Raw genomic sequence first — 19,221 nt, 5'->3', positions numbered from 1 at the left:
GTCTGCAGATCAAACCAAATTAATTCTTGTAGTGATAAGTTTGGACATTATTATTGGGGGTCTTTTCAAAAATATAAAACAGCGGCAAAGTATTTATATTGTGTAGAACAATTCCAAAAACAGAAAAAGTCTAGAGGCCCACCGTGTAAAATTTAAAAAATGTCCCGTCAACTACGCCGTCAACAATGCGCGCGTAATATATTTGCGATCGTTTAGATTTAACTATCTATTGGTACACCATCATTTAGATATGAATACAATTTATTTTTTCAATTCTATCATTTAATTTTGTTACACTATCGTTTAATTTGGTTACGTTTAAATTTGGTTACACGATCGTTTAGATTTGATCGTTAAGATTTGAGAACCCCAACCTAAACGATTTTTTTTTTCAAAACTTGGTAGACGATCGTTTAGATTTGGCTAAATGATTTTTTTTTTAAATTCTTTTGCTACATAATCGTTTATTTTTTTATACGATCGTTTAGATTTGGCTAAACAATTTTTTTAATTGTTTTGGTACACGATCGTTTAGATTTATCTATCGATGATTTATTTTTTTAACACGATTGTTTACATTTGGCTACTCCAATCAAAACTTGACACACGGTCGTTTAGATTTGGCCAAACGATTTTTTAAAATTCTTTTGCTACACGATCGTTTATTTTTTTATACACAATCGTTTATATTTGTCTATACGATCGTTTAGATTTGACTAAATAATTTTTTTAATTCTTTTGGTACACGACATAAAAAAAAGGAAAAGAAGAAAGATGATGGAAACAAATCACAGCAAAAAAAAAAAGACGATGAAAAGATTAAACGACGTAAAAAAGAATTAAAAAAAAAAAAAAAGAAAGACAGTGAAAATATTAAACGACGTAAAAAATACATAAAAAGAAAAAAAGACGATCGAAAGAAATCGCAAAATCAGAAAAAAAAAAAAAAGGAAAAAAGAAAGAAGGTAGAAAGATTTAACGACTTAAAAAAAATAATTGAAAAATAAGAAAGATGATGGAAAGAAATCGTAGAAAAAAAAAGAAGAAAAGAAGAAAGACGAGGATGAGAAAGAGAAGAAAGTTGGAAGGGCAAACCTAAAATATTTAAAAAATGGCTAACTTTATAACTTTGTTACACGAACCGTAAATAGTTTGATGTTTTGTTACATGTATGTAAGTTTCTCTTATCATTATATATAATGTGCATATTGTTTCTAACTGTGTCGTAAACAGTTTGCTAGTATATCAAATTCCTGTATACACTCGTTTTTTTTCTAACAATATAAATTTTAGATTATATTATTGCTTACGTTAATTATACAAAGTTAAACTTTGAAGTAGGGTACTACCAATTATATCTATCCACTTTGAAACTTTTCATTTTAACCACCATAATTTATCGCCGTGATAACCACCTATAAGAATTGAAATGTCTACATAACATCATTTAACTAACTTCAAATTTGTATATAAATTATGTCAAAATGAAAATATTCAAAATTTATAGGCATAATTCAAAATATTAGGTATTTTGGGAAAATTTAATTCTTGTGTGGAGTAATTCAAATCACCAACTTTTTATAGACTATTAAAGTATGACATGTTATTGCATCTAATTAATTTGAGCTATTCTAATTAATTAATCCATCAATTAAAATATAAAAGAGTTTTGAACAATTGCATTTGGTAATATTTTTATAGAGAATTTCAAATATTGCAAAATCTATATCGATAATAAACTCCATCACAAAAAAAAAAAAAAAATTCTACTAATAATATAGCCTGTTATTGATAAACTTTTACTAGAGATATATATGGTCTATTGATAATGGACTTCGATAACTAAATCTAAATTTTGCCTATATATATTCATACGCCACATTGAATCTAATAGTTATATTTACAAATGTCTTTAATAATTAAATTATTTGATTAGCCTATCAAACATTGCTCTATCCACTTTGATATTATATATATATGTATATGTATATGTTATAATATTTTTTGTTCTACTAACTTCTTATTAATTAATTACCACCAACTCCAAATCAATTCTGCAACAAGTGGTATGAATGGGCATCCTATGTCCACTAACGGATAACACCAACATTACACTTATATGATCACATACCTCAATCACAGTTGGAATTTTGAATTTCAAACTCTATTATATATATAAAAGAAGATTCGATCTCTCGAATAAAATATATATATTTTAACTAGTCGAATTAAGTTCAAAATTTCAAATAACAATACCACTAAATAGCATTACTTTATAGTTATGAAAATATTTTATTACGTCAAGTGAACTTAATTTAACGATAATTGATATAACATATTTATCAGGGAGTGAAAGTCTCAATTAAAATATATTTTACTTCTTAATAGTGTGTAGACCCTTCTCGAAAGAAATAATAAAAGAAAAAGTTGACCAAGCTCAATCTTTCTTCTTATATAATTGGTGGATCTAAATTAATTCCACAATAGTGTATGGAGCATTTATACTTCTCTATGTTCGATACTTTTATCATTTTTTTTCTTCATGTAAATAATATATTGGAAAAAATATTCCCTTCAACTTTGGTCGATAACGACTTTTTTTTGTTGTGACTTTTTTTTTGTTGTGAATTCAGACTGTGATCGAATAGAGTAAGATTGCAACTAAGAGAGATTGAGAACAATAATAATGAAGAAGAAGGGAGATGGTAGAACATTACGTAAAAAACTTCTAAATAAATTAGGGTAAAAACCACGGACAAGGATAGAAGAATTCACTATATAAAATAGGAGTTATAAAAAATTTCTTTTTTTTATTGAGGGATACAAAGTTCTCTAAGAAGAAACTCTCTCCATTTTATATTTCACTCAATTTGTTGGAGATTTTGGGAAGGATTGGCAACCGGATTCTTACCTATTTATATAACCAAAAGACACTTGGTCATCAAACAAATATAATGGCTCTAATTTGTTGTTGATATATGAGAATGATCTAATGGCTCCAAAAATTGTAGAGAAATGTTAAAGATCCAATAGCTATAAATTAATCTTGTAGAAAGCATGAGATCCAATGGTCCAAAATTTGTCTTCAAGAAACTTCTTGAATCTTAAAAGATAATTCAAGATAATTATTCGAACACTTTAATTTCAGTTTTGTTACAATTTTTTAGTTTCCTTGTAACAATTTAACTAATAAATGTGTTTTAATTTTCACAAAAGAATTAGTCCCTTCAACAAAATAAAGTATCAACGTGTATTAACTAATTAGTTTTCTTTAGGCAAATGGGGTAGAGGAGATTATTCAAACCCGATTTTAAGGGTGAAAGTATACATCATTTACCGATTAGTTGTACTCACTTTGCGTGTGATAAAGTAGCATTTATAGTTTTATGAACATATGTTATCCGTAATCAATTTGTTTATGTTAATTACATATGTTATCACGAATTAATTCTTAGCGTCATATTGTTTACAAAGCATAAGGACTAAATCGTGACTAAATTATTGAATAAATACTAAAGTTTAGGAAACTAATAATAAACTATTATAAAATTGAAATTCCAAATACTAACCTTTGTTGTTACAAAGTAAATTACAGTTGATGAACCCAAATGGTCACTTCTCTAAAATTGAAAATTTTTAACCATCATGTAATTTGGTTTATATAGTTTGAATTTAGTTTCAAACTTCAATGGATGAGTTACTACTTTGAATTTAAAATTTAAAATTTGCTAATATGATCAATTTACAAGTTTGAAAATATACTTCTTTTTTTTTTTTCAGTCCTTATGACACTAATGAAAAATGAATATTTATCCAACAATCTAAAGTTAAAAATATAACATTTTCAAATAACATTAGAACCAAAATTTTAAAGATAAAATTATAACCCATTTCAAGGGAAAAAAAATCAAAATTTAATGGACTTTATTATAACACAAAGAACAAATCAGTCACAAACTGTAAGGAGTTTTAAAATTTGGAAATTAAACCTGATCACCAAATGCTTAAATTCCATTTGAAAACTTGCTATTTGCCCCTTTACTCTTGGCAACATCACATCAAGTGATTGTCATTAGAAGACAAAATAAAATTTAAAATAAAAATGTAAAGAGGTTACACTATGAAGGCCACATTGATAATTATATGTATATATTTGTCTTTACATTGCAAGTGTAAATGATTGAGACTTCTTTTAATATGTGTATTCCTTTTAGTAGTTCCCTGCTATATAGGCTTAGTTATTTGAAATCATATAAAAACAAAATAAATACCACTATCTTTTACCTTGGCACCATGATATCAAATAAAAACCACCAATATATGCTAAACCTTTAACCTTGCACCATGAGATATGTACACTATATCTTTTAAATAAATTTGACAAAAATAATAATATATAAGCCATCAATTGATAATTGGATCTGGTAAGATATTAGATAATAAGTGGTACTGATCAGAATTAAAAACAAATTAAAGCCCTATAAGATAATTGTATCGTGAAACCAATACATAAAGTTAAGGTAATTCTCATCCGACGTGTATATATATATTTATAATACGACAATTTGTAGTACACTAATAAAACTTGGTCACTATCTCGGTTGAGGTCCAAGCCAACCTCTTTGACCTCAGCATTGATCTACAATGATGATGAGGTCAAAGTCGAGAAAGGAATAATTTGATGAATGAGATGTGTCAAATAAATGACATGGATCAGTTAGCTTGAAAGATAAATCCTAATATATGAACATGTTTTAAACATTATTGTAAGAAAATGAATAAGAATAGTAGATACTACAATAGTACTAAAATTGTTTTTTACTTCTAATGATTTGTAAAAAGTTTATAAACTTAGTTCATAATAATTTGACCCTATCCTATATATTTAGTACTTATAGAGCTTAAAAAAGTCTCAACAACGCTAGCATGAATTTAGTTTAACTGGTATTTATATGTTTCTGAAGATAAGAGAAATCTTCGTCCCAAATTTGTGTATTTAAAATGTTGCAATAACGCGTTTTTCTCTTTTTACTCTAAAATTATGTTAAACTATATATGAATGGAGCATTGGATGTGACATATAACACCATCTTATTCATTTTTATGTTTTCGTTTTCATTTTCATTTATTCTTTTTTAGATTAAAAAAAAGGCAACAACAAATGCATTACTTCAGTAGGTTCTTTACTACAACCTGAAAACCAATCCAGGACACATCATAATCCTGACTAGATGAAGCCCAATCACAGAGCATAGACTTGGCTTGTTAGAATAGATGTTGTGAAGAATTGTTGCACTATGGAGGGATCGATCACCGTCCTAAAAGCAATTATGATACGTTATTCGTGTTAATTATTATGTCGGTCACAACGTCCAATTACAAGCGTACACTCGTCGAAGCTGAAAGGACTATAATCAAAAGAAAAAATTGTTAAAGAACAAATGCCACTCATTCAGTGGGGTGGCATGCATCAACACATGCATGTGACTATCAACATACTTTAGACTCATGTTCGGATATAAAGCTCTTCCACTCCTTTAACATTTGCTACCCAATTCTACAAGTCATTTCAAACATGACAAACATATAAACCACATCATTACATGTGCGAGAAGAAAAATGCAAACTCGAAAAGGGGTATCTCTCTCTCTCTCTTTTTGTTTTTTTTATCTCCATTCTTTGACATTTTCGGATGGTTTCATTTTTGAAATTTAGACATCTTTGACCCAATGTAAAAAGTTCTAAGACATTTTCTTTAATAGTTTAGCCCTTTCTTTTTTAAATATAATGTAGTAAAGAGTAATTACCCTAGATTTTAATGGTTAATCCTATCTATTTTGTTTATTTTATTTAACCTAATGGGTATTTTCGTCCATCATTTTAGCAAAAATCTTCCATTTTTATATTTTCTATTTTCACCAATTTAACTAGTTTTAATTACGAGCATTAAAAAAAACAAAATATTGAAACTATTTACAAAATATAGTAAATTTCTTCAAATTTTTTACGGCTCATTTGGAAATTTTTCTATATTTTGATTACTCATAACGATTATCCTTTAAAATAAATATTTAAATTTAACTATTTTTTCTTGTTAACTAAAATATAATTAATATTCAAATAATTTACAGTTCTTCACGAATTTGATATAGCTGAAGGAAACTTAAAACTCCTCAACTTTATACTCTTTACAAATATATACACAAAGTCAACAATGCTAATAATTTTAATTTAGTTATCCCAAGCTAAGTTTTAATCTGATCTCATGCTTTTATTTTTCAATTCTTCCATCCTTTCACTATTATTCTACTTCATTTTTAGGTTTGTGTTTGTTTTATATTTTTACGAGGCTTCAACTCCAACAATAATGAAAAATATGTTTTCAAATTTATTTTTCCTCATCGTTTTAAGTTTTTTATTTCATTTATTTACGCAAAGTGTTTCAACTACTTTTAGTTTATACGATTTAAAAAAAAATAGATTATATAAAATGTTTTAATTACTTTTTATACATTTAATTTAAATTATAGAAAATTATCATGCCATTTTGATAAAATATTTAAAATTTCATATTCTATCAATTATAGACATTGATATATCACTACAAGAAATCGGGATTTTCTCGACGCCGAAAAACGTCGGGGGAAGTGAAAAATACGTCGGGAAAGGATCTCCTGACGCAGTCCTCGGCTTCGAGACAAATGTCGGGGGAAGTGAGTAGGGATAGGCTTTCCCAACGCTGTGTTGGTCACACGTCGGGAAAGCTTCCCCCAACAGGCTTTACCGTGCAGCTTTGTTAAGGAACCGTTTTGTCGATACTATACTGAAAGCTCGAGAAAAGGCACTTGAAAAGGTTCGTTAAACTTGAGATTTTTCTTGTTTGTCCAATGTTAGGCCAACCCTATGATGCACAAGCACACACATGTTCATTCAATGAAAGTTGTTTTAATAAAAAAATATTCATTTAAAATATATTTGCTTTGAAAGTCATTGACTAACTTAGCTACAGGGTGACAAACGAGATCCTGAAAAAGTGAGAATGGAGAGAGAAGAACTTGAAAGACAGCAAAGAGAAAGTTGGTGGTGAGCTATGGACGGAGGAATGTTGAAGCTGAAGTTGCGGCCGCGGCAAGGGACGACGGCAAGGGACGGTAACGACGATGGAACGGACGACGGCGAGCTACAGACGACGACAAATGTTTCTCTCTTCTCCAAACCCTTTCCCTTTCGTTTTCAGTTCTGTGTAAAACAGAAATGAAATAAATATTCAGAGGATCTCCCGATGCATTACTTACGGCTTCGGGAAAACCTCGACCTTTCCCGACGCACTACTTACGGCGTCGCAAAAACCTAGGCCTTTTCCGATGCACTACTTGCCTTTCCCGATGCACACTTACTGAAGGAATGAAATTCCTAAAGCAGAAGCGTATGAACGCGGTGCAAGTGAAATTCAATTTATAAAACCAATAAATTCAAAGAAAAACAATAAACAAAATAAGCATGCTTCTCATGGAGGAAAAGGTGAAAATAAACTAACCTTTGTAAAACCAATTCTTCTTCCAAGCTTTCAATACACCACAAAATCTTCCTTGTTACTCTCCAAGTAAAGAATCATAGAGAGTTGTGGGCTTCTGTAATTTTGGTGAGGGAAGAAATTTTTTAGAGAATTTTGTTTCCTTTGGAATACAGAGAGATCATAAGATAGTGCTGAAAAAAAATTCTCTTTTTTCTTTTAAAACAAATCTTAACAATGATATGGAGGGGGAAGTTATCAAAATAACTTCCTCCCTCTTTCCCACGTAGAATAACTCCCAAGGAAGTTATTCATTCTATTTATTAAAAATATATATTAATTAAATTAAATAAAATCAATATAAATTTAATTAATATATATTATATCTCATATAATATAAACTTTATATTATATCATAGATAATCTAACCAATGTTTTAGATCTCTCATATAATCTATAATTCTAATATGAATCGATCCATATTAATTTTAACCTATAGTTTATTTATGAATCTTATTCATATTATTATTATTATTTGAATCATATTCAAATATTAACTTCTCTCATAAAAACTTTACATTATAATGCATCAAATACATTATATTAATTGTATCATATACAATTTATTCCCTTTAACCAATTTGAAGAATTCAAATTAAACCAAAATAAATTTGATTCTCATTTATTCTTATTGAGTTAACAAGGGGACCTTATGGACCTACAGATTGAAGCTCCAATGAAATGAGATTAATTAATTAAACTCTTTAATTAAATTAATCTATATTCATTAACTATTAGTCATTCCACTAAAGACTAGTAGTTGTACTCTTCTTACTGTAGATATATTTTTGTGTCCATTAGATATAACCAATCAACAGTGCAATGACCCTTCACAAATTGCTCGTAAGTACAGCTAGGCCAAAAATTACCGTTTTGCCCCTGTAATTACATCTAACTCCTTAAGTACCACTTATTCCTCTAATGAACAATAATTATAGTCCTATTATAACTGAACTCCTCTGAGGCCAAGAAAGGGTGTGACGCCACATTGTTCAAGCCCTGAAATCAGCCCTTAAGAAAGCAATTTCTCTACTTACTCTATCTATAGAGAATAAGTGAATTCCTTCTTGTGTAGTTGTGTTCCCAGCTCCCCAATCAGACGAATCCCCAAAATGGTAGGCATATTGAGTCGGCTACATAGCCACTCTCACCCATACAAATCAAAGGATCGCCTTCATAGGCTCGTTCACAACTCACTCAGAATTCAGGTCAAGTCACCTATAGTTATCCTGATGAAATGTAGTCTCAACTAGTAACGGTGTTAATAAGAGAGACTATTCATTTCATGGTCCGGTCTTATACAAACTCTTTATATAGAATACCCCCACTCTAATGTCTCGACATGAATGATTAGGATCAAATCATTTGTAGCACTATAGAACAATTGTAACAACTATAAAGCAGGTCGTATTCGTAGTGTCACTAGGATAAGGTATCCAGCCTTATCCATTTACTATAGACCATTTAGGTTATCACTTAAACATGATCCACTTGTATGTCTTCATATACATGTTTAGGTTACAGAAGATAACCTTGGATATTAGTTTATTGGTTTTGTGGGTTAATGCAACTAAATATCAAATAAAATAAAACACTTTATTTTATTAGATAAATAAAAAGTTTGTATAATATATACAATTACAAACTACAAGACCACGAGATTTAGGGCATCAACCCCAACAATCTCCCACTTGTTCTAAAACTAGTGGGGTAAAAAAAACTATAATAGTACACAAAACAAGAAACTAGCTAGGGCATACAATACACACCCAGTAAATCTCCCACTTGCCCTAGATTAAATGTGGCATGTCACGTAGACCTAGACTCTCTAGGTGACCCTCAAACACCTTAGCCGTGAGGGGCTTTGTAAATGGATCAACAACATTGTGTGTCAAAGCTATCTGTGTAACGATCACGTCCCCTCGATGCACTATCTCTCGAATCAAGTGATACTTGCGTTCAATATGCTTTCCACGCTTGTGGCTTCTGGGCTCCCTAGAATTAGCCACAGCTCCACTGTTATCACAGTAAAGAATAATTGGTTTTGACATGTTTGGAACTACTTCCAAATCAGTCAAGAAGTTTCTAAGCTAAACAGCCTCTTTGGCAGCTTCACAAGCTGCGACATACTCTGCCTCCATGGTGGAGTCAGCAATACATCCTTGCTTGATACTTCTCCAAACTACAGCTCCTCCGTTAAGAGTGAAAACTGAACCTGAAGTAGATTTCCTAGAATCTCTATCAGTCTGAAAATCAGAGTCTGTGTATCTTGTAAGAATCAAATCCTTATAACCATACACAAGCATGTAGTCCCTCGTTCTCCTAAGATACTTGAGAATAGTTTTAACGACAGTCCAATGAGCTAATCCTGGATTAGATTGATATCTACTGACTATCCCCACCGCATAACAGATGTCAGGTCTAGTACATAACATCGCATACATCAAGCTGCCAACAGCTGATGCATAGGGGATATGTCTCATTTTCTCAACCTCTTGAGGTGTCTTAAGGCACTGTTCCTTAGACAAAGTAACTCCATGCCTGAAAGGTAGTAAGCCTCTCTTGGAGTTTTGCATTGAATATTTAACAACTATCTTGTCAATATACGATGCTTGAGACAAAGCTAGCGTTTTGTTCTTACGATCTTTAAAGATCTGAATACCCAGAACAAACTGTGCCTCTCCCAAATCTTTCATTTGAAATTGGGCTGCTAGCCATTGTTTGATGTCAGTTAGTAAACCTATATCATTCCCAGTGAGTAGGATATAATCTACGTACAGAACTAAGAAAGCTATTAAATTGTTGATGATTCTTTTGTAGACACAAGGTTCATCAACGCTTTGATCAAATCCATAAGATTTTATCGCGGTATCAAATCTTATGTTCCAAGATCGAGAAGCTTGTTTCAATCCATAAATAGAAAGATTAAGCTTGCAAATCTTTTGCTCTTGACCTGGATTATGAATCCTTCTTGTTGTTGCATATAGATGGTCTCCTCAAGATTGTCATTCAAAAAGGCAGTCTTCACATCCATTTGCCAAATCTCATAGTCAAAATATGCAGCAATGGACAAAAGTATTCGAATAGACTTTAACATGACAACAGGTGAGAAAGTCTCCTCATAGTCAACTCCCTCAACTTGGGTATAACCCTATGCCGCTAGTCTAGCTTTAAAAGTTTGTACCTTACCATCTGCACCTCTTTTTCTCTTGTAGATCCATTTACAACCTATAGGTTTTACCCCATCAGGTTGATCTACAAGATCCCAGACTGAATTGAAGTACATAGATTCCAATTCAAGATTCATAGCTTTGATCCATTCATCTTTATCCACATCCTCCATTGCCTTCTTAAAAGTCAATGGATTCTAAATGTCGCCATCAGATATGATAGTTAAGGTTTTAGTTAAACTCATATAACGAATAGGTAAGTTTGTAACCGTCCCACTTCGTTGAGGTTCCCTCAACGATTGAGGTTGATGTGTCCTAGTAGATGAACCGACATGAAAAACTCTTGTTAATGCACTAGGCTCTTCAACAACTCTTGTTGAAGGTTCAGTAGTTTCATTGGAAAGTTCATTTAATACTATCTTACTACGCGGTTTGTGCTCCCTTATGTGGTCCTCTTCTAAAAATGTAGCATTTGTTGATACAAATACTTTATTATCTTTAGGATCATAGAAGTAACCACCTGTAGTTCCTTTGGGGTAGCCTATAAATAAACATAATTTTGAACGAGGTTCCAATTTCTTAGGGTTATTCTCAAGCACGTGTGCTGGACAACCTCAAATTCTGAAATGACGTAAACTACCTTTACGACCATTCCATAATTTTAAAGGTGTTTCATAAATACTTTTAGATGGAACACAATTCAAAATATAGACTGCAGTTTGCACTGTATAACCCCAAAATGAATTAGGTAAGTGAGTGTAACTCATCATAGACCGAACCATGTCCACAAGGTTCGATTTCTCCTTTCTGATACACCATTCTGTTGAGGTGTACCAGGTGCTAAGAGTTGAGATACAATTCCACATTCCATCAAATAGTTTTGGAATTTCAAATCCATATACTCTTCACCCCGATTCAATCGAAATGTTTTAATAGTTTTACTTAATGCGTTTTCAACTTCAGCCTTGTATTCCTTGAACTTTTCAAGGGCTTCAGACTTATGTTGCATTAAATAAACATACACATATCTTGAATAATCATCAGTAAAAGTGATGAAATATTCAAATCCTCCTCTTGCTTTAACATTCATAGGATCACATAGATCTGAATGTACAAGTTCTAGGGGTTCTTTGGCCCTATGACCTTTTCCAGTAAAAGGTCTTTTGGTCATCTTACCTTCAAGGCATGACTCACATATAGGTAAAGAATTTTCTTCTAACCCACTTAAAAGTCCATTCTTTACTAATCTCTCAATCCTATTGAGATTTATGTGCCCTAATCTTAGGTGCCAAAGATGAGCATTTTCTTTTGGAGAAATTTTAAGTCTTTTATTTTGAGTCACTGCAGTTTTGAACATTTCAGTATTAAGAAGGGCTTTAGATGTTAATGATCTTAACACATAAAGATTATTTTCTAACTTTGCAGAACAAATCTCAACACCATTTTTGCAAATAAACACTTTATTTACATTAAAAGTTAACGAGTAAGATTGTTCTAGTAAGCACTTTACAGAAATCAAGTTCCTTTTTAAATCAGGAACAACATATACATTTTCTAATAAAAGAAAAGATTTATGTAAACAAAGTCAAAGTCCTCCCATTGCAATCGCTGAGACGACATGCCCAGTTCCAACTCACATCGTCATCTCTCCAGCCTCCAACTGCCGCCAAGAACTAATTCCCAGAAATGAAGAACAAACATGATTAGTGGCACCTGAATCCATTATCCAGGCTGAATCATCATTTTTCACTAAACAAGTCTCTAACACTAGTAAATCATATTTACCTTGTTTGGCCTTCTTCTTTTCTGCCAAGTACTTGGGACAGTTTCTCTTCCAATGTCCCTCTTGATTGCAATGGAAACATATTCCCTTTGCAGCCTTGGCTTTCTTTCTCGTTTTAGCAGCAACGAGGTTAGCTTTATTTCCTTAGCCACCCTTCTTCTTCTTCCACTTCTTATTGCCAGATGAAGAAGGCATAGACTTAGTTTCAGAGGTCGAAACCTCTATGGAACTTTCTTGTGGAAGTAGCAACATTTGCCTCTCCCTTTTGTCCCTTGATTTTCATCAGAGACTCGAAAGTCTGTAGCTTGTTGAGAAGGGTGGTAGGGGTATAAGCAATCTTATTCATAACAACATTGCTTCTAAATTGCAGGAAACTCTCTGGCAGAGATTCCAAAATAAAGCTAACCTGATGGCTTCATCGATGACAGCCCCATTCATTTCTGCCACGTTGAAATGAACCATCATATTGAGAACATGTTCTCGCACTGAGGCTCCCTCATTCATACGAGCATTATAAATGTATTTCAGAGCATCATGCTTGATCTGATAAGAGGCCTGACCAAACATCTCCTGCAAGGAATCCATAATCTCACGAGCAGTGAGCATTGATTCATGTTTCTTGGCCAATACTTTAGATAAGCTTGCCAAGATGTATGCTCGGGCTTTTTCATTTGCCTTGGCTCGGCGCTCATATGCTTCTCGAACAGTTCGAATTGCATTAGCAGCTGGGACTTGAGGACACTCCTCAACTAGGACAAATCTAAGGTCATCGATGATTAGCACAGTGTTGATAGTATTTTTCCAAGATGCATAATTATTGCCATTAAGTTTATCAGCAGCCAGTATATTCAAAGTAGCACTCGTCATTATCAAATTACTGAAAACATACAATTTATTTATATTAGTTATACTAGCATTTTCCATATAAAACCAATCAATTTACCAAAATTTTAATGTATTCTAAGTGATATCTATTTTGCAATGATGCTTCAGTGAGGTAGGATAAAAACTTCCATAGGGTGATTAATTATCCCTTCACTTAATTGAGACAATCTCAACTAAATATTACACCAGAATAACTCTTATTCCTATAATAGTTAGTCATCATTGTTTAGTCAAGAGATGATTAACTTACTTAAAAATTTCTTGTAAGTGTAACCCTTCATTTTAAATTCTAGAGTTCCACCCCAATAAGTAATCCGTAGGGAAAAATCGATTGGAGCAAAAACTAAAGAAATCCTATCCATTTCTGGAGTTTGAGTAAAATCTAATGCAAACACCTTCCTAGGGGGACACAAGCAAAGGTGCCTCAAGACCAAGCATGAGAATTTACTAGAAACTAATGAAAGAGACTGCGGGATGTGTTGACACACATCCCTCTCCCACTTACTATAAACACTATCTCCATTCACCTTGTTATTGACTTACACAAACACCACCCGTAGGGGGACACAAGCAAAGGTGCCTCGAGGTCGAGCATAAGTCTCACGGTGTGAATGTTTAAGGAGAAACATGAAAAGAAAAATGAAGTATCATATACCTCATTTCCTCCCACTTAGTGTTTTACTTAAAAATTAATTAACTTAGAAAATACGGCTAATTATTTATCTAAGCCCATTGTTAAATTGGCCCAATATAACTCTTATATTGGATAGTTTAACAATATATGATTATTGTTCATCAAACACTTTGATAAATATAATCAATAATCATGTATTGCATGCTTATAAAATGTTTGACTAATTCACCTTCCAGGTCAGTTTCCCAGGTAGGGGTGTTTCGTTACCGTCAACTTAAGTACCCCAACCTAGACAGAACCTTCCTTAGACAAAGGTCCCTTATAGACAAATATTTTATAAATTTAATCTTTTATTGATATCATTTTAATGCTATTAAAACGAGAAAAAATTAATCCTATTTCTAATCTCATTAGAAATATTATTCATTAAGGTTTAGGTGAATTAATTTTAAACTATTTAAAACTAATTGTGACCTTATGTTAGCATGCAACTCTTTATTATAGATTTTAATTCTAAATTCATAAACTTATAACACTTATAAGAAAAGAAAATAATTAAAACCTATAAACATGCAATTCTAATGTCATTTGATAATTATATTCACTAAGTAATGACATGCTCAATGCATTTTCATTTTCATCACACAATACAACAATTATATTAATGCAATGAAAATAAAAACATTCATCAATCAAACTATATAATACAACATTTTAAAACATAGGATGATGCATGGATATATTAGTTATACATGCTATCATATAATATAACAATTATATTAAATATGATGCATGAGCATTTTTAGAAAATCATGCAACTAAAATATAACACTTATATTTAAGAATGATGCATGATAATTATAATCCTAAGGTGGGATTTTAAACTATATGACATACATTATGCATATAATTAGTTTAATCAAACATCACATGCAATAAAAGATTAAATAGCAAAATAGACCGAATTTGGGACCCCTAAAAAAGATAATCAAATTAATATAATCAAATTATATTAATTAATTAAAAGAAAAAAGAAAAAAACGAAAAACTACACAATGTAGAACTCGAAGCCACAACCCTGTAGACTAGTTGCGATGACCAACCACTGTACCAGAAAGCAATACACGACACTTTAGAGACGCGCAGAAAATATATATTTGTTTCTTTTTTTTATAACAAACTCTGCTGCAACTCTTTACAGATTTGAATTTGTACGAACCGGAAAAAATCCTCCGTAATGCCTCCGAAAATCATCCATCTTCCGAGCAACACTTGCCTCAAACGACACGGACTTACAGACTCGATTACAGAATTAAAATGGCCAAAACAACAGCCCCTTACATCAATCAAATTAATGAAAAAAAAACTGTAATCTAAGGTGCCAAAATCGAAAACATCTATTTTGCAAACCCACATTCAATAATGCAGAGAAAAAAAAAAATACTCACCTTGTCTTTGAATTTTGTTTCAAAAATTGAAAAAACAATTGCACGATTTGGCTCTGATACCAATTGAATGAATGAAATTCCCAAAGCAGAAGCGTATGAACGCGGTGCAAGTGAAATTCAATTTATAAAACCAACAAATTCAAAGAAAAACAATAAACAAAATAAGCATGCTTCTCATGGAGGAAAATGTGAAAATAAACTAACCTTTGTAGAACCAATTCTTCTTCCAAGCTTTCAATACACCACAAAATCTTGTTACTCTCCAAGTAAAGAATCACAGAGAGTTGTGGGCTTCTGTAATTTTGGTGAGGGAAGAAATTTTTTAGAGAATTTTGTTTCCTTTGGAATACAGAGAGATCGTAATAGTGCTGGAAAAAAAAATTCTCTTTTTTCTTTTAAAACAAATCTTAATAATGATATGGAGGGGGAAGTTATCAAAATAACTTCCTCCCTCTTTCCCACGTAGAATAACTCCCAAAGAGTTATTCATTCTATTTATTAAAAATATATATTAATTAAATTAAATAAAATCAATATAAATTTAATTAATATATATTATATCACATATAATATGAACTTTATATTATATTATATATAATATAACCAATGGTTTAGATCCCTCATATAATCTATAGTTCTAATATGAATCGAATCCATATTAATTTTAACCTATAGTTTATTTATGAATCTTATTCATATTATTATTATTATTTGAATCATATTCAAATATTAACTTCTCTCATAAAAACTTTACATTATAATGCATCAAATATATTATATTAATTGTATCATATACAATTTATTCTCTTTAATCAATTTGAACAATTCAAATTAAACCAAAATAAATTTGATTCTCATTTATCCTTATTGAGCTAACAAGGGGACCTTATGGACCTACAGATTGAAGCTCCAAAAAATGAGATTAATTAATTAAACTCTTTAATTAAATTAATCGATATTCATTAACTATTAGTCATTCCACTAAAGACTAATAGTTGTACTCTTCTTACTGTAGATATATTTTTGTATCCATTAGATATAACCAATCAATAGTGCAATGACCCTTCACAAATTGCTCGTAAGTACAGCTAGGCCAAAAATTACCGTTTTGCCCCTGTAATTACATTTAACTCCTTAAGTATCACTGATTCCTCTAATGAACAATAATTCTAGTCCTACTATAACTGAAGAACCTCTTATTTCCGACGTCTTTTATGCCGACGTCTTTTTCGACGTCGGAAAAAACCAGATTTCTTGTGGTGTATACTTCTATCAATCATATTGATAGATAGTAATAGATGTCTATTGATAGAATTCAAAATTGAATTTCGTAAATATTTTAATTTATTTTACTATATTTAAAAATATCCTTAAATAATTCTTATTCTTTTAGTTTTATTGTAGTTTTATATTTATTTTATTAATTTTTAAAATACTTTACCGACTTCAAAGTAAATATCTTAAAAGGAAATCAAGCAAAATACTTCCCGTACCTCACAAAATAAGATGTGTAATAAGTTTTTGTTTTTTAATCGCTTCGCTTCGTCATAAATTGTAAATAACTTGGTTTTATTATTCAAGTTATGATATAAAGTCTTGTCAACACAATTTCTAACTTCGACAATTCATAGTGATTTGAAATGAGTTGTAGCTCACTTTAGAAAATATGCTAGTTAGGCTTAGAATGCCATAAACTTCATCTTAAGCCAAACCCTAAATCCAAATTTTAAATTGTGTTATGCTATTAATAGAATGGGAATGTGACAAATACCATCCAATTAATTTTGGTTGAATTAACATGGCCGGCATAAAAGCTAGTCAACCATAGATAAAAACTTCCCCTTTTTTTTTCTTTATTTTGAGTTCAAACAAGTAGATAAAATATTAATAGATATGTAATGACGATATTATGTCAATGGATTAATCATTTGATTAGTTTTTTTTAAAAGGTATTATATTTATTAACGTGTGGTCGGGAGTATTGAACTTGTAACTTCAATATCCATAATACATTTAAGCATTTTGCACCATTGAGTTGCGCATATTTTCAAATTAGAAAAATAAACTATATGTCTACCATGCATATAATTTATATTCGGGATAGAATTAAGTAATCAGCTTGGGATAGAATTAAGTAATTAGCTTGATATATGTAAAGATATGGGATCTTTCCAAAAATATAACAAAGCGGCAAAATATTTATAACGAACAATTTCGAAAATAGAAAAAGCGTCCCACAGACCCACGATGAAAAATACCAAAAATGCCCCGTCAACCACATCGTTAACAACGCGCGTAATATATTTGGTATACGATCGTTTAGATTTGGTTATCGTAGATTTGGTTGTTTAAATTTGGATAGTAAAATCTAAACAATCTATTTTTTCAATTCTATCATTTAATTTGGTTACACGATCGTTTAATTTGGCTATACAATCGTTTAAATTTGGGTACCCAAATAACTATTTTTTTTCAAAATTTGGTACATGATCGTTTAGATTTGTTTATACGATCGTTTATTTTTTTAAGATTCTTTGCTACACAATCGTTTAGATTTGACTAAATGTTTTTTTTTTAAATTTTTTTGATACACGATCGTTTATATTTGTTTACACGATCGTTTATTTTTTCAAGATTCTTTGCTACACAATCGTTTAGATTTGACTAAATGATTTTTTTTTAAAATTCTTTTCGTACACGATTGTTTATATTTTTTACACGATCGTTTAAATTTGACTACTTCAATCTAAACGATTTTTTTCAAAATTTTCTATATACGATCTTTTAAATTTGGTTACCCTAATCTAAACGAGCTAAAAAAATAGGAGGAAAAGAATAAAGACGAGAGAAAGATATCGCAGCGGAAAAAGAAAAAAAAGACAATAAAAAGAAATCTAAACAACATAAAAAAAGAGTAAAAGAAAAAAACGATAAAAAGAAATCACATAGGAAAAAAGTAAAGGAAAAGAAGAAAGACTATTAGAAAAAATCACAGGAAAGAGAAGGAATAAAGACGTAAGGACAAACTGGAATATTTAAAAAATGACTAACTTTATGTGTTTGTTACACGGTAAATATTTTAGTAGTTTGTTATATTTACTTAATTTACATTCGAGAAATAATTAAGTAATTAGATTGATATATGTAAAGATATTATATTTTGGGATTATATTATCGTAGATTTGGCAAAATAAGTTTAAACATCAACCGGTCCAAATTTATTAATTTTACAATAATAAAAAAAAAGAAAAAACAAATCTGGCCCTTAAAATTTAAAGAATTTAAAGTATAGATACATATGATATATACACATTTGATAGTTGAGATGCACGATATACTTGATATGCTCGACAAGCTTCATACACTAAAAAGTATCATGTATTTGCAAATGAAAAAAACTAGACACATACTTTAAATATATCATATATTCTTAAATTGATATTCACTGCAATTTCTTTTATATTTTATTATAAATTATGAAGTAATTAATTAATCTAACCATGTATTTAATAATACTAAATTTAATTTTAAAATATAGGTGTAAATTATTAATTTCTTTAAAGGTATAGGAGAAATAGTTTGATATTGTTCTAATATTTTATTTGTAATTATTTGATTTTAGTTCCATATATAAATTATTAACTCCGTCCTAGATGTTTATTATCATAAGAAAAAAAGACACATGATGGATAGAACTATATTCATTTATTTATTTTTTATTATTATTA

At 30.5% G+C, this 19,221-nt stretch overlaps 1 protein-coding gene across 1 annotated transcript; it reads right to left on the bottom strand.

Moving 5' to 3' along the window:
* Positions 1-12,731: 12,731 nt before the first annotated feature.
* LOC127148308 (uncharacterized) lies at positions 12,732-13,393 on the bottom strand. The gene is made up of 2 exons (XM_051081791.1): positions 12,986-13,393; positions 12,732-12,863 (listed from the first exon to the last, which is right to left on the bottom strand). The coding sequence occupies exons 1-2, from the start codon at positions 13,391-13,393 to the stop codon at positions 12,732-12,734; spliced, it is 540 nt and encodes a 179-aa protein (XP_050937748.1).
* Positions 13,394-19,221: the final 5,828 nt, after the last annotated feature.

Source organism: Cucumis melo, chromosome 2, assembly GCF_025177605.1.
Source record: "Cucumis melo cultivar AY chromosome 2, USDA_Cmelo_AY_1.0, whole genome shotgun sequence".
In the NCBI taxonomy this organism is placed as follows: domain Eukaryota; kingdom Viridiplantae; phylum Streptophyta; class Magnoliopsida; order Cucurbitales; family Cucurbitaceae; genus Cucumis; species Cucumis melo.
The sequence above is the reverse complement of the archived record's forward strand: the minus strand, read 5'-3'. Positions and strand labels throughout refer to the sequence as shown.